The sequence below is a fragment of the Bombina bombina genome, chromosome 7 (genome assembly GCF_027579735.1).
Source record: "Bombina bombina isolate aBomBom1 chromosome 7, aBomBom1.pri, whole genome shotgun sequence".
In the NCBI taxonomy this organism is placed as follows: domain Eukaryota; kingdom Metazoa; phylum Chordata; class Amphibia; order Anura; family Bombinatoridae; genus Bombina; species Bombina bombina.
Window position 1 is genome coordinate 633,548,670 of NC_069505.1, and position 24,274 is coordinate 633,572,943.

The 24,274-nt window shown below is 37.6% G+C and overlaps 2 protein-coding genes across 3 annotated transcripts in view; one reads left to right on the top strand and one right to left on the bottom strand.

Annotated features, from left to right (window-relative positions):
* The first annotated feature begins 12,097 nt into the window (after window positions 1-12,097).
* Window positions 12,098-22,942, top strand: CKM (creatine kinase, M-type). Its single transcript, XM_053688791.1, has 8 exons — window positions 12,098-12,250; window positions 14,038-14,250; window positions 19,070-19,224; window positions 19,363-19,495; window positions 19,600-19,771; window positions 21,288-21,411; window positions 21,571-21,760; window positions 22,421-22,942. Exons 2-8 carry the CDS (start codon window positions 14,058-14,060, stop codon window positions 22,597-22,599), a joined length of 1,146 nt encoding a protein of 381 aa, XP_053544766.1. The 5' UTR covers window positions 12,098-12,250; window positions 14,038-14,057; the 3' UTR covers window positions 22,600-22,942.
* A 296-nt stretch (window positions 22,943-23,238) lies between these two features.
* Window positions 23,239-24,274, bottom strand: part of MARK4 (microtubule affinity regulating kinase 4) — a 103,736-nt gene continuing 102,700 nt past the window's right edge. For both annotated transcript variants that reach the window (XM_053688790.1, XM_053688787.1), the window contains one exon: window positions 23,239-24,274. This exon is cut by the window's right edge and continues 528 nt beyond it. The gene's annotated coding sequence lies outside the window, so the exon portion shown is untranslated.

A 24,274-nucleotide genomic window follows, 5' to 3' on the forward strand; every position in this document is an offset into this window, starting at 1 on the left:
ACACACTGTTATATACAAGATACTGGATAATATATACACACATTGTTATATACAAGTTGCTGAATAATATATACACACATTGTTATATACAAGTTGCTGGATAATATATACACACATTGTTATATACAAGTTGCTGGATAATATAATATACAAGTTGCTGGATAATATATACACACATTGTTATATACAAGTTGCTGGATAATATATACACACCTTGTTATATACAGGTTGCTGGATAATATATACACACACTGTTATATACAAGTTGCTGGATAATATAATATACAAGTTGCTGGATAATATATACACACATTGTTATATACAAGTTGCTGGATAATATATACACACATTGTTATATACAAGTTGCTGGATAATATATACACACATTGTTATATACAAGTTGCTGGATAATATATACACACATTGTCATATACAAGTTGCTGGATAATATATACACATTGCTTTATACAAGTTGCTGGATAATATATACACACATTGTTATATACAAGTTGCTGGATAATATATACACACATTGTTATATACAAGTTGCTGGATAATATATACACACACTGTTATATACAAGTTTGTAGTTATACAGTGACTATTAATTGCACACAAATTAATTGCTGGATAATATATACACACATTGTTATATACAAGTTGCTGAATAATATATACACACATTGTTATATACAAGTTGCTGGATAATATATACACACATTGTTATATACAAGTTGCTGGATAATATATACACACATTGTTATATACAAGTTGCTGGATAATATATACACACATTGTTATATACAAGTTGCTGGATAATATATACACACATTGTTATATACAAGTTGCTGGATAATATATACACACACTGTTATATACAAGTTGCTGGATAATATATACACACACTGTTATATACAAGTTTGTAGTTATACAGTGACTATTCATTGCACACAAATTAATTGCTGAATAATATATACACACATTGTTATATACAAGTTGCTGGATAATATATACACATTGTTATATACAAGTTGCTGGATAATATATACACACATTGTTATATACAAGTTGCTGGATAATATATACACACATTGTTATATACAAGTTGCTGGATAATATATACACACATTGTTATATACAAGTTACTGGATAATATATATACACATTGTTATATACAAGTTGCTGGATAATATATACACACACTGTTATATACAAGTTGCTGGATAATATATACACACACTGTTATATACAAGTTGCTGGATAATATATACACACACTGTTATATACAAGTTGCTGGATAATATATACACACACTGTTATATACAAGTTGCTGGATAATATATACACACACTGTTATATACAAGTTGCTGGATAATATATACACACACTGTTATATACAAGTTGCTGGATAATATATACACACTGTTATATACAAGTTGCTGGATAATATATACACACTGTTATATACAAGATACTGGATAATATATACACACATTGTTATATACAAGTTGCTGAATAATATATACACACATTGTTATATACAAGTTGCTGGATAATATATACACACATTGTTATATACAAGTTGCTGGATAATATATACACACATTGTTATATACAAGTTGCTGGATAATATATACACACATTGTTATATACAAGTTGCTGGATAATATATACACACACTGTTATATACAAGTTGCTGGATAATATATACACACTGTTATAAACAAGTTGCTGGATAATATATAAACACATTGTTATATACAAGTTGCTGAATAATATATACACACACTGTTATATACAAGTTGCTGGATAATATATATACACACTGTTATATACAAGTTGCTGGATAATATATACACACATTGTTATATACAAGTTGCTGGATAATATATATACACACTGTTATATACAAGTTGCTGGATAATATATACACACATTGTTATATACAAGTTGCTGGATTATATATACACACTGTTATATATAAGTTGCTGGATAATATATACACACATTGTTATATACAAGTTGCTGGATAATATATACACACTGTTATATACAAGTTGCTGGATAATATATACACACACTGTTATATACAAGTTGCTGGATAATATATACACACACTGTTATATACAAGTTGCTGGATAATATATACACACTGTTATATACAAGTTGCTGGATAATATATACACACACTGTTATATACAAGTTGCTGGATAATATATACACATTGTTATATACAAGTTGCTGCATAATATATACACACATTGTTATATACAAGTTGCTGGATAATATATACACACATTGTTATATACAAGTTACTGGATAATATATACACACATTGTTATATACAAGTTGCTGAATAATATATACACACATTGTTATATACAAGTTGCTGAATAATATATACACACATTGTTATATACAAGTTGCTGGATAATATATACACACACTGTTATATACAAGTTGCTGGATAATATATACACACTTTTATATACAAGTTGCTGGATAATATATACACACATTGTTATATACAAGTTGCTGGATAATATATACACACTGTTATATACAAGTTGCTGGATAATATATATACACACTGTTATATACAAGTTGCTGGATAATATATACACACATTGTTATATACAAGTTGCTGGATAATATATATACACACTGTTATATACAAGTTGCTGGATAATATATACACACATTGTTATATACAAGTTGCTGGATTATATATACACACTGTTATATATAAGTTGCTGGATAATATATACACACATTGTTATATACAAGTTGCTGGATAATATATACACACTGTTATATACAAGTTGCTGGATAATATATACACACACTGTTATATACAAGTTGCTGGATAATATATACACACTGTTATATACAAGTTGCTGGATAATATATACACACACTGTTATATACAAGTTGCTGGATAATATATGCACACACTGTTATATACAAGTTGCTGGATAATATATACACATTGTTATATACAAGTTGCTGCATAATATATACACACATTGTTATATACAAGTTACTGGATAATATATACACACATTGTTATATACAAGTTGCTGAATAATATATACACACATTGTTATATACAAGTTGCTGAATAATATATACACACATTGTTATATACAAGTTGCTGGATAATATATACACACATTGTTATATACAAGTTGCTGGATAATATATACACACATTGTTATATACAAGTTGCTGGATAATATATACACACATTGTTATATACAAGTTGCAGGATAATATATACACACACTGTTATATACAAGTTGCAGGATAATATATACACACATTGTTATATACAAGTTGCTGGATAATATATACACACATTGTTATATACAAGTTGCTGGATAATATATACACACATTGTTATATACAAGTTGCTGGATAATATATACACACTGTTATATACAAGTTGCTGGATAATATATACACACATTGTTATATACAAGTTGCTGGATAATATATACACACTGTTATATACAAGTTGCTGGATAATTTATACACACATTGTTATATACAAGTTGCTGGATAATATATACACACTGTTATATACAAGTTGCTGGATAATATATACACACACTTTTATATACAAGTTGCTAGATAATATATACACACTGTTATATACAAGTTGCTGGATAATGTTTACACACTGTTATATACAAGTTGCTGGATAATATATACAAGTTGCTAGATAATATATACACACTGTTATATACAAGTTGCTGGATAATATATACACACTGTTATATACAAGTTGCTGGATAATATATACACACACTGTTATATACAAGTTGCTGGATAATATATACACACACTGTTATATACAAGTTGCTGGATAATATATACACACACTGTTATATACAAGTTGCTGGATAATATATACACACTTTGTTATATACAAGTTGCTGGATAATGTTTACACACATTGTTATATACAAGTTGCTGGATAATGTTTACACACACTGTTATATACAAGTTGCTGGATAATATATACACACATTGTTATATACAAGTTGCTGGATAATGTTTACACACACTGTTATATACAAGTTGCTGGATAATATATACAAGTTGCTAGATAATATATACACACACTGTTATATACAAGTTGCTGGATAATATATACACACTGTTATATACAAGTTGCTGGATAATATATACACACACTGTTATATACAAGTTGCTGGATAATATATACACACACTGTTATATACAAGTTGCTGGATAATATATACACACTGTTATATACAAGTTGCTGGATAATATATACACACTGTTATATACAAGTTGCTGGATAATATATACACACTGTTATATACAAGTTGCTGGATAATATATACACACTGTTATATACAAGTTGCTGGATAATATATACACACACTGTTATATACAAGTTGCTGGAAAATATATACACACACTGTTATATACAAGTTGCTGGATAATATATACACACTGTTATATACAAGTTGCTGGATAATATATACACACATTGTTATATACAAGTTGCTGGATAATATATACACACACTGTTATATACAAGTTGCTGGATAATATATACACACACTGTTATATGCAAGTTGCTGGATAATGTATATAACAATGTGCGTATATAAGACAGCTTTTAGTTTGGCACTTTATGTCCCTTTAATGGGACATGAAACGGTTTGAGATTGTAAAAACAAAATAAACAAATAACACATTAATAAAATAAATATATAATATCATAAACACCTCATCATCCTGGAAACGAAAACCAATTTCTTGGATGGGAAGGATTAATGCTTTTAAAATGAGCATACTTCCGAAAATTCTCTATCCTCTACAGAAGACGCTACCGATCCCACTAGCGAATAATTAGCGAACATCCTTACAAAATAAAAGATTTGAAGTTAAACGCCATGCCAGGATCACTAGACAAATAATGTGACATTAAATAATGAGGGACTTGGAGTTCCAGATCTCGTCACCGATAGGAAAGCAATATTTTTACAGAGAATAGTGAACTGGTTCAGGAATGACGACACCAATATCTGAGTACAATTAGAGCATCACAAGAGTTATACACCCAGGTGCACAATGCTGGACCCCCACAGAGAGGGCTACACAAACAATGAACATTAAACATATAATAAAGGAAACATATTTCAATTGGGAGAGAATCCTAGTTACCCTACCCTAATATATCTTCAAGATACTCACCGTTAACCTCTTTTATGAAGAATTTGTACCCGGCCTAAACATCCCAATTAGATAAGATCCTCAAGAGGACACTACTGGTATCTCACTTGGGGATTAAAAACACATTACAAAATAAAAATGACCTAGTTGACAGTGGCTTTGTGGTTTTTCAGAACTGGCTGTTATACCACCAATGTTACACATATCTAACATCTCACCCACAGAAAAGACATTTCTTGAGACCACTAACAGCTTTTGAAGCCTTATGCCGTAAATTCTCTCCTACGAGACATACCCTATCCCTGCTTTACTCACTACGGAAACAACTTGGACCATACTACGTAGATAGGTGGAATGAGGAATTAAATATAAACATTTCACATATCGATGCATCTAGACTTTCATTGCAATCTTCTATTTCCAGTAAATACCTGGAACTAAACGTAAAGATTCTCCACAGATGGTACTTGACTCCATCCCGTTGCAGGAAACTTTATAGACTCCCATGTGAGTGATGCTGGAGATGCAATGGCCCAGTAGGTCATATGTCTCAGATTTGGTGGTTACACCCTGAAATTGTTCTGATATGGAATGCGATTTCGTTAGACATCCAAGTTATTGGCTTTTCCTATACCCCTATGGTTATTTAACAAAACCCCAAATAAGTTTTCCACTACACAAACTAAACGCCATAATATAGCCAAAAAATCCTTATTGCCAGAAACTGGAAGAGCAAGGTCACTCCAACTATCGCTCAATGGATACAAGAGTATAACCATATGATACTTATGGAAGAATAGTTTTATATAATTGTTTAGATATATATATACAAATGAGAGAAACTTGGGAAAACTTTTTGAGGAATAAGTTTAACCAACCCCCCATATAGACCTGAGCATATGTCCAATCTATATTATTAGGGCGCTTTTGTTGTTCCTTGCCTGAGAGGAGGACAGCCCGTGGAAATACATCTCCTTGTCCATATACGATACCCTACTTCAGCTTGACGATACTGCCGGATAGAAATCAGAGGCTGTGACACTGTATTTATTATTTAGGTTAGAACACATGGTCATGTAACACACTGAGTTTAGTGTGATTACGTTATAATGTTTTATTGCAAATTGTACACTTAATGGTACATGTATGTTGACTCAAATTGTATGTAAAGTATTATCTTGTACACTTTCTCATTGAAACAATAAAACAGATAAAATAAATAACACAAAATAAAAAAATGTATAATTTGTAGTAAAGGAACTTTGCAAAATACTATCATTATTTACTCCCTCCCCCCCTTTGCTTTTTCAAGTACTTGATTTGCAGACTTTACAAGACTCACCCTGCTACATACATGGGGTGGTAAGATAGGATACTGTAAAACAATGCAAGTTTTGGTAACAAAATGACAGTGACAAGATTGGTCTATTCCAGTAACAAGCCCTGATTGGCTCCTGCAACTAACACAAATTGTGCGGAGCGCTTGATCACTGATGTATTGAGAAGGCTTCAGGAAAGTCCTGCATTGAGAAGGTGTTTTATGTCTCCTGTACACATTAGACGGTTCTCCTTGATACTAAATGAATTAGCCGCTGTTGGATTAACTACATTTTGTGTCACATCATTTACTAATTTAAATTACAACTCTTCTTAAGTACTAGATTTGCTCCTAAAGGGACGGTCTACACCAGAATTTTATTGTTTAAAAAGATAGATAATCCCTTTATTACCCATTCTCTAGTTGTGCATAATCAACACAGTTATAATAATATACTTTTTACCTCTGTGATTACCTTGTATCTAAGCCTCTGCAGACTGCTCCTTATCTCAGTTATATTAATATACTTTTTATCTCTGTGATTACCTTGTATCTAAGCCTCTGCAGACTGCCCCTTATCTCAGTTATATTAATATAAGTTTTACCTCTGTGATTACCCTGTATCTAAGCCTCTGCAGACTGCTCCTTATCTCAGTTATATTAATATACTTTTTACCTCTGTGATTACCCTGTATCTAAGCCTCTGCAGACTGCCCCTTATCTCAGTTATATTAATATACTTTTTACCTCTGTGATTGCCCTGTATCTAAGCCTCTGCAGACTGCTCCTTATCTCAGTTATATTAATATACTTTTTACCTCTGTGATTACCCTGTATCTAAGCCTCTGCAGACTGCTCCTTATCTCAGTTATATTAATATACTTTTTACCTCTGTGATTACCCTGTATCTAAGCCTCTGCAGACTGCCCCTTATCTCAGTTATATTAATATACTTTTTACCTCTGTGATTACCTTGTATCTAAGCCTCTGCAGACTGCTCCTTGTCTCAGTTATATTAATATACTTTTTACCTCTGTGATTACCTTGTATCTAAGCCTCTGCAGACTGCCTCCTTATCTGTTATATTAATATACTTTTAACCTCTGTGATTACCCTGTATCTAAGTCTCTGCAGACTGCCCCTTATCTCAGTTATATTAATATACTTTTTATCTCTGTGATTACCTTGTATCTCAGCCTCTGCAGACTGCTCCTTATCTCAGTTATATTAATATACTTTTTAACTCTGTGATTACCTTGTTTCTAAGCCTCTGCAGATTGATTGCCCCTTATCTCAGTTATATTAATATACTTTTTACCTCTGTGATTACCTTGTATCTAAGGCTCTGCAGATTGATTGCCCCTTATCTCAGTTATATTAATATACGTTTTACCTCTGTGATTACCCTGTATCTAAGGCTCTGCAGACTGCTCCTTATCTCAGTTATATTAATACACTTTTTACCTCTGTGATTACCCTGTATCTAAGCCTCTGCAGACTGCCCCTTATCTCAGTTATATTAATACACTTTTTACCTCTGTGATTACCCTGTATCTAAACCTCTGCAGACTGCCTCCTTATCTGTTATATTAATATACTTTTTACCTCTGTGATTACCTTGTATCTAAGCCTTTGCAGACTGCTCCTTATCTCATTTATATTAATATACTTATTACCTCTGTGATTACCTTGTATCTAAGCCTCTGCAGACTGCTCCTTATCTCAGTTATATTAATATACTTGTAACCTCTGATTACCTTGTATCTAAGTCTCTACTCCACGTGCATGAGCATAATGTTATCTATATGAGACATATGAACTAATGCCCTCTAGTGGTGAAAAACTGTCAAAATGCATTCAGATAAGAAGCAGCCTTCAAGTGCTAAGAAATTAGCATATGAACCTCCTAGGTTTAGCTTTCAACTAAGAATACCAAGAGAAGAAAGCAAAATTGGTGATACAAGTAAATTGGAAAGTTGTATAAAATGGCATGCTCTATCTGAATCATGAAAGTTTATTTTGGACTAGACTGTCCCTTTAAATAGAAAAACTCCCTGAGCTGCTGTACAGTATTTCACGCTAGAGACGTAACCTGGTGGTCCTAACTACAAAAGGAAAAGAATTGCCAGGTGTCCAGTATTCAGCCAGTCTGATCTGAGGTACAGGATGGGCATAGAACTGGCTGCATTCTGGCACAGGCCATGGAGTTGAACGGAGCTAATAGCTACACTGATCAGATCGGAGGTTTGATATGGGCACTGTGTCACCCGGCAAGGGGAGGGACAAACTCCCAGGTCCCTGTATCACCCTGCAAGGGGAGGGACCAACTCCCAGGTCCCTGTATCACCCTGCAAGGGGAGGGACCAACTCCCAGGTCCCTGTATCACCCTGCAAGGGGAGGGACCAACTCCCAGGTCCCTGTGTCTGTGTGTCACCCTGCAAGGGGAGGGACCAACTCCCAGGTCCCTGTGTCTGTGTGTCACCCTGCAAGGGGAGGGACAAACTCCCAGGTCCCTGTATCACCCTGCAAGAGGAAGGACAAACTTCCAGGTCCCTGTGTCTGTGTGTCACCCTGCAAGGCGAGGGACCAACTCCCAGGTCCCTGTATCACCCTGCAAGGGGAGGGACCAACTCCCAGGTCCCTGTATCACCCTGCAAGGGGAGGGACCAACTCCCAGGTCCCTGTATCACCCTGCAAGGGGAGGGACCAACTCCCAGGTCCCTGTGTCTGTGTGTCACCCTGCAAGGGGAGGGACAAACTCGCAGATCCCTGTGTCACCCTGCAAGGTGAAGGACAAACTCCCAGGTCCCTGTGTCTGTGTGTCACCCTGCAAGGGGAAGGACAAACTCCCAGGTCCCTGTGTCTGTGTGTCACCCTGCAAGGGGAAGGACAAACTCACAGGTCCCTATGTCTGTGTGTCACTCTGCAAGGGGAGGGACAAACTCACAGGTCCCTATGTCTGTGTGTCACTCTGCAAGGGGAGGGACAAACTCACAGGTCCCTGTGTCTGTGTGTCACCCTGCAAGGGAGGGACAATCTCACAGGTCCCTGTGTCTGTGTGTCACCCTGCAAGGTGAAGGACAAACTCCCAGGTCCCTGTGTCTGTGTGTCACCCTGCAAGGGGAAGGACAAACTCCCAGGTCCCTGTGTCTGTGTGTCACCCTGCAAGGGGAGGGACAATCTCACAGGTCCCTGTGTCTGTGTGTCACCCTGCAAGGGGAAGGACAAACTCCCAGGTCCCTGTGTCACTCTGCAAGGGGAGGGACAAACTCCCAGGTCCCTGTGTCTGTGTGTCACCCTGCAAGGGGAAGGACAAACTCCCAGGTCCCTGTGTCTGTGTGTCACCCTGCAAGGGGAAGGACAAATTCCCAGGTCCCTGTGTCTGTGTGTCACCCTGCAAGGGGAAGGACAAACTCCCAGGTCCCTGTGTCTGTGTGTCACCCTGCAAGGGGAGGGACAAACTCCTAGGTCCCTGTGCCTGTGTGTCACCCTGCAAGGGGAAGGACAAACTCCCAGGTCCCTGTGTCTGTGTGTCACCCTGCAAGATGAAGGACAAACTCCCAGGTCCCTGTGTGTCACCCTGCAAGGGGAGGGACAAACTCCCAGGTCCCTGTGTCTGTGTGTCACCCTGCAAGGGGACGGAGACTCCCAGGTCCCTGTGTCTGTGTGTCACCCTGCAAGGGGAGGGACAACCTCCCAGGTCCCTGTGTCTGTGTGTCACCCTGCAAGGGGAAGGACAATCTCACAGGTCCCTGTGTCTGTGTGTCACCCTGCAAGGGGACGGAGACTCCCAGGTCCCTGTATCTGTGTGTCACCCTGCAAGGGGACGCAGACTCCCAGGTCCCTGTGTCTGTATCACTCAATATGAGGAAGGACAGACTGCCAGACCACTGTGTCACCCTACTGGTAGAGGGATATATTCCCGACCACTTTGTATCACGATTGTTTCAGGACATGCACTATCTTTTATAGTATTGGCTGCTACAAGTGTGTTTTAGACATAGTAATATAAAGCCATTGCTTCCCACTGCTCTGTTGTAAAGTATGAACGGCTTTAAGCCTCTGCTATGTTCTCTTCTTACCAAATACCAGCGTATAGGCAAGGTGCAGCCAATGCCAAGTAATACCGGAGTATTTCATAGCCGGGCACATCTTCATCCTGCTCAAGCAATGCCCTCATAATGCTGTGTGAGACATTTATAGACTTTTATTTCCCCAAAAGTTATCTTGCAGCTTTCAGCATATTCATTAACCCTTTACCTCTACACAGTTCGCACATAGATCTAGTATTCACAAACCATTAGAAAAGATATGCATACAAGACTGCAGTCAATGCAAGTTACACTGTGCTGCATTTTATTCTATAATCACTTTTATTCTGTAATTACTAGGTATTACTAGTACCTCATTAATAGCAAGAACCTGGGTCTATAGTACCTCAATAATAGCAAGACGCTGGGTCTTTAGTACCTCATTAATAGCAAGACGCTGGGTCTATAGTACCTCATTATTAGCAAGACGCTGGGTCTATAGTACCTCATTATTAGCAAGACGCTGGGTCTATAGTACATCATTATTAGCAAGACGATGGGTCTATAGTACCTCATTAATAGCAAGAAGCTGGGTCTATAGTGCCTCATTATTAGCAAGAACCTGGGTCTATAGTGCCTCATTATTAGCAAGAAGCTGGGTCTATAGTACCTCATTAATAGCAAGAAGCTGGGTCTATAGTACCTCATTATTAGCAAGAAGCTGGGTCTATAGTACCTCATTAATAGCAAGAAGCTGGGTCTATAGTACCTCATTAATAGCAAGAAGCTGGGTCTATAGTACCTCATTAATAGCAAGAAGCTGGGTCTATAGTGCCTCATTAATAGCAAGAAGCTGGGTCTATAGTACCTCATTAATAGCAAGAAGCTGGGTCTATAGTACCTCATTAATAGCAAGATGCTGGGTCTATAGTGCCTCATTATTAGCAAGAAGCTGGGTCTATAGTACCTCATTATTAGCAAGAAGCTGGGTCTATAGTGCCTCATTAATATCAAGAAGCTGGGTCTATAGTACCTCATTAATAGCAAGAAGCTGGGTCTATAGTGCCTCATTATTAGTAAGAAGCTGGGTCTATAGTACCTCATTAATAGCAAGAATCTGGGTCTATAGTGCCTCATTATTAGCAAGAAGCTGGGTCTATAGTACCTCATTAATAGCAAGAAGCTGGGTAGGAATTGACAGGATAAACGCATATGTCTTTAGTGATTGGCTGATGAATGACATGATGCAGGGGGGAAGGAGAATGGAACTAACTTTGAAATTTGTCTGTGAAATCTACTACTGATTTAAAATTCAGATTAAGTTTATCAGCATTGTCTTTTTAATGTGCATCTGCTGATTATCTATTCTTCTGTATTTAATGAGTACAAGAAGGGCTGTCTCTGCAGGGTCTGTGAGAGATTTAATGTATCTGGGCCAATGTGTGAGTTTCTCACCCTCCTCTCTCCTCTCTAATTATAACTCAGTAAACTGAGCTCTTCTGCTCCACATAAAGGCATTAGAGCAGGCAACACTTTAGCCAATATCATTGCAGCTTGTGCTATGACATCACAGTGACATCACTCACACCTCTGGGCGGTGACCAATCAGAGCCCATGTGGGGCTATATAGAGGGAGATTTTGGAAGAGTACATTGGGTCACCCTGAAGTTTGCTCCGTCTCTACAGCAGGTAACAATGGGCTATTAACCCCTTCCCTGCCTAAAAATGGACTGCAGAACACTTAACCCATCCCCTGCCAGATCAAACACTACAGAGCACTTAACCCCTCCCATGCCAGAGAGAAACTTGCAGAACACTTAACCTTTTCCTTTCTGGGAGACCTGCAGAGCATTTCTCTCCTCTCCCACCAGTGAGACTTCTAAACCCTTCCATTACACACTATATTCCCTGTCCTATATGGGCCTGCAGAGCACTTAACCTCTTCACTGCTAGAGGGGAAAACAAGCAGAATATTTAGCCTCTTCAGTCTCTTCATTGCCAGAGAGAAACCTGCATAGTACTTAACCCCTTCCCTATCAGAGACAGGTTTCCAGGTTATTTAACCTTTCTACAGCCAAATTAATATTTGAAACCTTCTCTTGCTAAAGGGAAATCTGCATTGCACTTAACCCCTCCCTTGCTACAGAAATCTGCATAACATTTACCCCCTCCAACACTAAAGAGATAACTTAACCCCGATGCTGCCAGACATAACTATTGCTTGCTAGAATGATACATGCAGAGTAATTTACTCCTTTACACAGATTTGTACATAATTTAACCCCTCCCTAGCCATACAGACGCATGTAGAATATAACTCCTACCCTGCTAGACAGACCTATGCAGCACATTAACCCCTCACTTACTAGAAATAGAACTGCAGCGTTAACTCCTTAACTTCTCACCAGCCAAACAGAGACCTGCAGAACACTTAACCCCTTTTCTGTCAGGCACAACTGCAGAGCATTTAACATATCACTTGTTAGAAAGATGACTGCAGAGTAATTAATCCCTTTGCCAGGGAGACATGCAGACTGACTCCTTTACTGCCAGACAGACCTGCACAGCACTTAACCCTACCAGAGACTTGCAGAGGATTTAACCCCCAGGGCACTTAACCCTTTCTGTATTTTATTGCATCTTGCCTCCTCTCCCCTTATGGGAGGACAGACTGAAATAGAGCAGGGGGGTCTCATTCTCTCCTCATCTGTTATTTCCTCTCTCTTCTGTCCCTTATCCTTTATTACCGCCCTCTACATTTCTCTCCTCTTTCAGTTCCCCCCTCCTCTGACCCCCCTCACACCCACCTGTCAGTTTTGGCTGCAGACAGAGTAGTGTGTACTCTATATATATACTCAGAATGTGCTGCCTCTGCTTCAACAAATTGTCACTTGTCACTGGCCCATGTCACATGCCTAGTATCACAGAGCCATCCAAGCACGCACACTGGCACTGCCATATGCCTTGTGGCTAACTCTGGGACTGTCACCCCCTGGTGTACAAATATGCGCTTTTCTCTGACATATGTGGTTATACGATTGATGTCCAGAACCTCTAGAATAGGGGGTGCTGGGAACCAGACAACATGCCAGGCTGCAGGAAGGAGGGGTACTGACTTATAGCACTACAGCTGTTTGCCAGGTCTCAAGGACTCCCTAGTAGTATAGATGATGGACACCACCAGGAGGACAGAAAACTGACACCATCTGGACAGAACAGCTGACAGCTTCTAAAATACATCTACAGTAGATGTCATTGCTATGGCTACACACATACTTGCCTTGCTTGGTAACCCTACACTCAGCCTATTTCTAGGATTCCTCAAATATACACAGCCCTCCCCCTCTTCAGACTGGTGAGGTGACCCTAAATCTAAGGACATTTGTTCCCTTCAGGACTGTTACAGAATAAGTCGTTTTCATTTTGCCTTTTCAGTTCACCAGCAGCAATTCTCTCACCCTTTACCGTCACCACAGGTCCAGCCCGATCTTCAACCATGCCTTTCGGAAACACCCACAACGCCTACAAGCTGAAGTTCTCAAATGATGACGAATATCCCGACCTCTCAAAACACAACAATCATATGGCCAAGGTCTTGACCCCAGATATCTACAAGAAGCTCAGAGACAAATCAACCCCAAGTGGCTTCACCCTGGATGATGTGATCCAGACTGGAGTGGACAACCCAGGTAAGGATTACGTTTGTCAATAGATAGCTGTCCCTGTTTGTTATCTAATAAGTAATCTCTTCAGCATGGCCAATCTAATAGCCACAAGATAATGTTTTATGCAATTAAAGGGACAATAAAGTAAAAATTAAGCATTATTCAACTAGAGCATGTCATTGTAAACAATTTGCTTCATTCTATCAGTATTTTTTGTTGAAGAGATACCTAGGTAGGCTCAGAGAAGTGCATGTTTCTTTAGAATTCTATGGCAGCTGTGTTTGTAGCAGTGTTATACATTGTTACAAACACTACTAAAGACGTGCACACTCCTGAGCCCCTGTGAGCCTACCTCGATTTACTCTTCACCAAAGGACACACAGAATATGAAGCACGTGTGATAATAGATTGTTAAGTTGCATAAAACGGCATGTTCTCTTTAAACCATGAAAATTTAATTTTCACTTTACTGTTCCTTTAAAGTCTCCAGTATAAGCGCTGAAATATAAAAACCTTAAAGGGGCAGTAAATACAATAGATTTGTATGATAAAAAAACAATGCAATAGCACTCAGTCTGAACTTCACATTAGTAGATTTTTGTGTGACAAATTTCAGTTATGTCTATTTCCACTACACCTGTATCATGTGACAGCTATCAGCCAATCACAGATGCATATACATACCATGGGACAGCCATTAGCCAATCACAGATGCATAGACGTTTATTCTGTAAATTCTTGCACATGCTCAGTAGGAGCTGGTGACACAAAAAGCATAAATATAAAAAGACTGTGCACATTTTGTTAATGGAAGTAAACTGGAAAGTTGTTTAAAATTGCTGCTCTATCTGAATCATAAAAGTAAAATTTTAACTTGAGTGTCCCTTTAAAGGGACATGAAACCCAAAACTTCTCTTTCATGATTCAGATAGAACCAACAACTTTAAACAAATTTTTTATTTACTTTTGGTTTTTCTTTTGTTGAAAAGCAGGGCACGTGCACATGTCTGTAACACTATATGGCAGCGTTTACAAGGATGTTATCCCTTGCACTATATTGCAGCGTTTACAAGAATGTTAGCCATTTACAAGAGCACTATATGGCAGCACTATTTCCTGCTATATAGTGCTCCAGATGCTACCTAGGTATCTCTACAACACAGAATAACATGGGAACAAAGAAAATTTGACCACAGAAGTAAATTGGAAACTTTTATAAAATGTCTGCTCTGTCTGATTCCCAAAAGAACATTTTTGGGTTTCATGTCCCTTTAAGGTTCCACAAACAGAACACAAGGTCACATTAAATGTTCATATCCCACCCCCTTTGTAAGTCATTTGGGACATGAAAAAGAGGTCTTCTCTTGGTTTGCTAACGGATGGGAGCAGGGACAGAAAAGTCAGAATGAAATTTGTATGATTCAGACAGAACATGCTACGTTAAACAACTTTCCTATTCATTTTTATTATCTAATTTGCTTTGTTTTCTTGGTATCCTTTGCTGCAAAGCATACTTAGGTAGGCTCAGGTGCAGCAATGCACTACAGGGACCTAGTTGCTGATTGATGGCTGCACATATATGCCTCTTGTTACTGGCTCATCTGATGTGCACAGCTAGCTCCCAGTGCTGCATTACTGCTCCTGAACCTAGCTACGTATGCTAATCAACAAGGAATAGCAAGAGAACAAAGCAAAGGCATTACTCTTTATAAGATTATCATTATGGTTGGTCTAAGGACATAGTCTTGTTTGTACAATCAGAAGAGTCATTCTCTCCTTAGTAACTGGGTCATACTGCAGTAGGATGTAGAACAGATAATAAATATGATATGGGTCATACTGCAGTAGGATGTACAACAGATAATAAATATGACATGGGTCATATTGCAGTAGGATGTACAACAGATATTGATAAATATTATATGGGTCATATTGCAGTAGGATGTACAACATATATTGATAAATATTATATGGGTCATATTGCAGTAGGATGTACAACAGATATTGATAAATATGATATGGGTCATACTGCAGTAGGATGCACAACAGATATTGATAAATATATGGGTCATATTGCAGTAGGATGTACAACATATATTGATAAATATTATATGGGTCATATTGCAGTAGGATGTACAACAGATATTGATAAATATGATATGGGTCATACTGCAGTAGGATGTACAACAGATATTGATAAATATGATATGGGTCATATTGCAGTAGGATGTACAACAGATATTGATAAATATGATATGGGTCATACTGCAGTAGGATGTACAACAGATAATAAATATGATATGGGTCATATTGCCGTAGGATGCACAACATATATTGATAAATATGATATGGGTCATATTGCAGTGGGATGTACAACAGATATTGATAAATATGATATGGGTCATATTGCAGTAGGATGCACAACAGATATTGATAAATATATGGGTCATATTGCAGTAGGATGTACAACAGATATTGATAAATATGATATGGGTCATACTGCAGTAGGATGCACAACAGATATTGATAAATATGATATGGGTCATATTGCAGTAGGATGTACAACAGATATTGATAAATATATGGGTCATATTGCAGTAGGATGCACAACAGATATTGATAAATATATGGGTCATATTGCAGTAGGATGCACAACATATATTGATAAATATGATATGGGTCATATTGCAGTAGGATGCACAACAGATATTGATAAATATGATATGGGTCATATTGCAGTAGGATGCACAACATATATTGATAAATATGATATGGGTCATATTGCAGTAGGATGTACAACAGATAATAAATATGATATGGGTCATATTGCCGTAGGATGTACAACAGATATTGATAAATATGATATGGGTCATATTGCAGTAGGATGTACAACAGATATTGATAAATATGATATGGGTCATATTGCAGTAGGATGTACAACAGATATTGATAAATATATGGGTCATATTGCAGTAGGATGCACAACATATATTGATAAATATGATATGGGTCATATTGCAGTAGGATGTACAACAGATAATAAATATGATATGGGTCATATTGCCGTAGGATGCACAACAGATATTGATAAATATGATATGGGTCATATTGCAGTAGGATGTACAACAGATATTGATAAATATATGGGTCATATTGCAGTAGGATGTACAACAGATATTGATAAATATATGGGTCATATTGCAGTAGGATGTACAACAGATATTGATAAATATGATATGGGTCATATTGCAGTAGGATGAACAACAGATATTGATAAATATATGGGTCATATTGCAGTAGGATGTACAACAGATATTGATAAATATATGGGTCATATTGCAGTAGGATGCACAACATATATTGATAAATATTATATGGGTCATATTGCCGTAGGATGCACAACATATATTGATAAATATGATATGGGTCATATTGCAGTAGGATGTACAACAGATATTGATAAATATATGGGTCATATTGCAGTAGGATGTACAACAGATATTGATAAATATTATATGGGTCATATTGCAGTAGGATGTACAACATATATTGATAAATATTATATGGGTCATATTGCAGTAGGATGCACAACAGATATTGATAAATATGATATGGGTCATATTGCAGTAGGATGTACAACATATATTGATAAATATTATATGGGTCATATTGCAGTAGGATGTACAACAGATATTGATAAATATGATATGGTCATATTGCAGTAGGATGCACAACAGATATTGATAAATATGATATGGGTCATATTGCAGTAGGATGCACAACAGATATTGATAAATATGATATGGGTCATATTGCAGTAGGATGCACAACAGATATTGATAAATATATGGGTCATATTGCAGTAGGATGTACAACAGATATTGATAAATATGATATGGGTCATATTGCAGTAGGATGTACAACATATATTGATAAATATGATATGGGTCATATTGCAGTAGGATGCACAACAGATATTGATAAATATATGGGTCATATTGCAGTAGGATGTACAACAGATATTGATAAATATGATATGGGTCATATTGCAGTAGGATGTACAACAGATATTGATAAATATATGGGTCATATTGCAGTAGGATGCACAACAGATATTGATAAATATATGGGTCATATTGCAGTAGGATGTACAACAGATATTGATAAATATGATATGGGTCATACTGCAGTAGGATGTACAACAGATATTGATAAATATGATATGGGTCATATTGCAGTAGGCTGTACAACAGATATTGATAAATATGATATGGGTCATATTGCAGTAGGATGCACAACAGATATTGATAAATATATGGGTCATATTGCAGTAGGATGTACAACATATATTGATAAATATGATATGGGTCATATTGCAGTAGGATGTACAACAGATATTGATAAATATTATATGGGTCATATTGCAGTAGGATGTACAACATATATTGATAAATATTATATGGGTCATATTGCAGTAGGATGCACAACAGATATTGATAAATATGATATGGGTCATATTGCAGTAGGATGCACAACATATATTGATAAATATGATATGGGTCATATTGCAGTAGGATGCACAACATATATTGATAAATATGATATGGGTCATATTGCAGTAGGATGTACAACATATATTGATAAATATGATATGGGTCATATTGCAGTAGGCTGTACAACAGATATTGATAAATATGATATGGGTCATATTGCAGTAGGATGCACAACAGATATTGATAAATATATGGGTCATATTGCAGTAGGATGTACAACAGATATTGATAAATATGATATATGTGTAACCTTTGACTCACAAGTGCTCTCTCTCTCTCTCTCACCATAGGTCACCCCTTTATCATGACCGTAGGTTGTGTAGCAGGAGATGAGGAATGCTATGAAGTCTTCAAGGAACTTCTGGACCCAGTCATTGAAGACCGTCACAATGGCTACAAGCCCACTGACAAACACAAGACCGACCTTAACTTCAACAACCTTAAGGTAAAAAGGCATTTGATTATGTTGTCCTGTATTGTAGAAGACAAAATAAGGAAGTCATGAGCCGTGAGGATCAGACTAATAACATGACAACAGGGTGACACAGGAACTGAATGTATAACAAGAGTTCTTTATATCTAGGGTGGTGACGATCTGGACCCAAACTATGTCCTAAGCTCCCGTGTGAGGACTGGACGTAGCATCAAGGGATACACCCTGCCCCCCCACTGCAGCCGTGGTGAGCGTCGCGCCATTGAGAAGCTGTCCATTCAAGGTAACTCCAAAGACCATTCTTCCTGGGAAATCTTCACATTATTCTCAAGTAGGGGTGATATTCCTTTAATTACTAAATGATTCTTACTCTCCCTTTTTCTCTAGCCCTGAATAGCTTGAGTGGAGAGTTCAAGGGTAAATACTACCCTCTGAAGGACATGACTGAAGCTGAACAACAGCAACTCATTGATGACCACTTCCTGTTTGACAAGCCTGTGTCCCCTCTGCTCCTGGCAGCTGGTATGGGCCGTGACTGGCCTGATGCCCGTGGTATCTGGTAAGTTACAAGTCTAACTTCATGCCATAGTAGGAAATGATCCCGTATGCAGGAAACATGCATTCGTTGTGTGATAAAAAGGTTTAATAGGGCGTACTTTATACAACTCTAGACTTACAGATTTCATACTGGAGCGATATATTGATGATATACATAAAATGTCGTTCCCCAACATATTCCAGACTAGAAATAAACAGAATTTAATGCTTTTTTATATCTGTCATCAAGTGCAAAGGATCAGCAAAGTAAATATTTTGTAAGAATTCTGTTAGCAAAATATAGTGGGTTTTGTTGTTAGCGAGGAGCTCAAGAATACACCACTTAAGTCTTTTTTGCTCAATCAACAAGCTTGTGCACAACTGTGAGAAATCAGTGTAGCTTGTTGCAGGGTCAGGATGCAGCACACTTAAAAGGGAGAGAAATGTCAAAATTGAAATGAGCGTGCATTTGGGCAATATACTCCCACAAGCAAAAATGCTTCCAGTAACTGTTACTAGCGTTTTCAGAGACATACACATATACCAAGTGCTTGTGCACCAGTACTCTCACACCAGACCTCTCAGAGTCAGGAGTGACTGGTATGTAACAAATGCTTGTGCACCAGTACTCTCACACCAGACCTCTCAGAGTCAGGAGTGACTGGTATGTAACAAATGCTTGTGCATTTTAGCTAATGGAAGTATATGGCACAACTGAAATGAAGCCATACAGCTTTCTACCCCTTTAAGTGTAAGTATATGCTCCAGCCTCTCCAGGGGAGTAAACAAAATATCTAAATTACAGAGAAAAATCAGACAAAATAACCAAGGAAGGTCACTTGCTTATTTTTTTATTAAAGGGACGCAGAAGTAAAAATAAAAGCGTACAATTGTTATTATCAATCTGATCCCCTTTACTTGACATATTTCTTTTTAAAATGTAGCTCCTTTGCCTGAGAGCAAACTCAAGTAGGGTAAGTGTATTAAAGGGACATGTAACACTATTATTTTTATTTTTTTTCATGGTACAAACAGGTCAAGCAATTTTAAACAACTTTCCAATGTATTTCTAATTTGTTTGGTTCTCTTTGTATCCTTTGTTGAAAAGTATACCAAGGTATTCTCAGAAGCTGCTGATTGGTGTCTGTCATTGGCTTTAAACTGGCTCCCAGTAGTGCATTACTGTTTCTTCAACAAAGGATACCAAGAAAATGAAGCGAATTAGATAATATTAGTACATTTGGAAGTTGTTTCAAATTGTATGCTCTATCATTTAATGAAAAAAAAGTCTTTCATGTCCCTTTAAGTACTATATGTATAACGTTGCAAACTGTTACTAGACTCGCACCTGGATACCAAGAGAAGCGCACGTTTGATAATAGTTTGGAAGGTTGTACGTTGTATCTAAATCCCAAAAGATAAATTATGATTTCCATGTTTGTTTAAACATTTTATGGACTACTTCATTTTGATTGTCCCTATATTATGAGTCAGTGTTCAGGTATTCCCATTTCTAAATGTCCATCCTTGGTGTCTAGGCACAACGATAACAAAACCTTCTTGGTGTGGGTTAATGAGGAGGACCATCTGAGAGTCATCTCCATGCAACAGGGTGGTAACATGAAGGAAGTCTTCAAACGTTTCTGTGAGGGTCTGATAAAGGTACGGTACCAAAAAACTATATATATATATATATATATATATATATATATATATATATATATATATCTCTATCTATCTACACACACACATACATACACACACATGCACGTTCCAAACTGCTCTCCTGGTCTCTAAAATGCTCTGATTTATTTAACACAGATTGAAGAGATCTTCAAGAAGGCAGGTCACCCCTTCAGTTGGAACGAGCATCTGGGTTACATCCTTACCTGCCCATCTAACCTTGGTACAGGTCTAAGAGGTGGTGTGCACGTCAAACTGCCCAACCTTAGCAAGCACCCCAAATTCGAGGAAATCCTGACCAGACTTCGTCTACAGAAGAGAGGAACAGGTGAGCTAATCTTGATCAAGATCCCTCTTTATTCTATGTTAAAATAGATGCATAGTAGAAACTCAGGTATTTTAATGTCAGTCATAATAGATTGGAGCATATCCTAGACAAGATAAAGAAGGACAAACAGGGTTAAGAATAATATGAATGGCAGAAAGAGGAAAACTTTAAGATTTGAATAGGACAATTAACCTTACCCAGTAAGATCATCAACACTGAGTAGAAGACACACACACAAAGACTGAGTAGAAGACACACACACAAAGACTGAGTAGAAGACACACACACAAAGACTGAGTAGAAGACACACACACAAAGACTGAGTAGAAGACACACACACAAAGACTGAGCAGAAGACACACACACAAAGACTGAGCAGAAGACACACACACACAAAGACTGAGTAGAAGATACAAAGACTGAGTAGAAGACACACACACAAAGACTGAGTAGAAGACACACACAAAGACTGAGTAGAAGACACACACAAAGACTGAGTAGAAGACACACACAAAGACTGAGTAGAAGACACACACAAAGACTGAGTAGAAGACACACACAAAGACTGAGTAGAACACACACAATGCTAACAAAGCATTGTAAATGTCTGTTTCTCAAGACCATTAAGCACACTTTTAACCTATTCTTTTCTACCCACAGGTGGTGTAGACACTGCTGCAGTTGGTGGAGTTTTTGACATCTCTAATGCTGACAGATTGGGCTTCTCTGAGGTGGAACAGGTCCAAATGGTCGTAGATGGTGTCAAACTAATGATTGAAATTGAAAAGAAATTAGAGAAGGGACAGCCTATCGATGATATGGTGCCAGCACAGAAGTAGAAAACTGAACAGAGACCGAGCTTGACTGCCCATCCCCCAGGAGAATCACCAGTAAAGGGGTGGGTAAGGAGACCCCAGGAAGATCTTAGAAGAGGTTAGATGGAAGCCCATCAATTAGAAGATAACATCAGTGATGGGGACAGGAAATGAGAGACAAACCAGAGACCATCAGGCGTTGGCAAAATACTACAATCATAAGTTGATATCTGTTATAACAATGTAAAATGGATAAGTCTATAGACGATATCTGTTGCTGTAAAAGGTTGAATCTCTATTTCACCCCACACATTTTTTTATGACTAGCCTGAAGACCGGCTAAAGACAATAAAATTATAACCTCTAAGTTTGTGCCATAGTCATCATTTTACACACATGGTTTAAAGAGATGGGTCATTGCCCTGGTTCTTCCCTTTCTTTTGTAACCACTAAACCCAATAGTACATTCTCATTAAACAGCCACAGTTCTGTGTGTTCATCCAGCTTCCATTCCCCCCTTTAATCCCAATAGAAACCCACCTATACGTATACACTCTACTTCCCATGCATCGTTCTCCTTTTGCCCCGTCTACCACTTTCACACTTACTTTCCACATGAATTACACCAGAATTCTCAAACTGTAAAACACAGAAGACAATTGATAGGTTTCAATGGGGTGAGTTTAATAAATAGATTTGGGGTACAGAGGATGGGGGAGGGCTGCTTTCTGCACTCTTCATAAATACACTAGAACATGGAGAGGATGGTGTGTAGGTCAGGATTCTGGTGTGTGTAAAGTAATTAGTAGAGAATGATGTATGTGTAGAACAGAGCTTTGATAAGGATGTGTGTGTGCGTGCACATGTGTAACTGTGTGTTGCACGTGTACTGTGTGTGCGTGCTGGATAGTCATTAGCACATGTGTGTGTGTGTGTGACTGTGTTGCACGTGTACTGTGTGTGTGGGTGGAAAACAGTAATTTGTACAGGATGCTATGTGTGCAGTTTTGACCACTCCTCCCTAAATCCTTAAAAAGGGACAATAATTTGCGTGACCCGCACATATATACAGACCCCGCCCACATGACCAGCAACCAATGGGGAGAGTTTTGGTAGGCACAGAGGGAGGGGCCATGATTAACTCTATAATAGCTTATTTATAATTAAAAAGGGCAGAAAAAATGTTAAGGGAAAATAGGATGCAAGATAATTTAGGGTTTGGAGCCTCATTAAGAGGGATTCATTAAGGGAAATGGCTCATTAAATGGAACAAAATATTATGAATGCAAAACTTGCAAAAAATTAAAAAATAGAATATTGTCAAGGAAGTCTATGTGTTGTAATGAGCATATGGCAAGGGATATAGCCACATCGGGGTGGGTTTCTAGTGATTAGTTATCGCCAGGGTATTCATTAACAGTGCATTCGTTAAGGACCTTAATAAAGAGGGTGCATATATAACTCGGTAAAAGAGCAATCATTAATGTAAGGACTGGGTAAAATACTGCATTCATTAATGGAGAGCACCTTAAGAAATAGTACGCTCGTTAAGGGAAGAGGCTCGTTAGGGTGGGAGTTTGTTAACGTAGCAAGATTTATTAAAAGGGAAAGATTTGTTAATTGGCTTGTTAATAAATATAACACTGACCCAGCATATCCTGGTGTAATAGCGTAAGGGTGGAACCAAATGGGAGAGGGG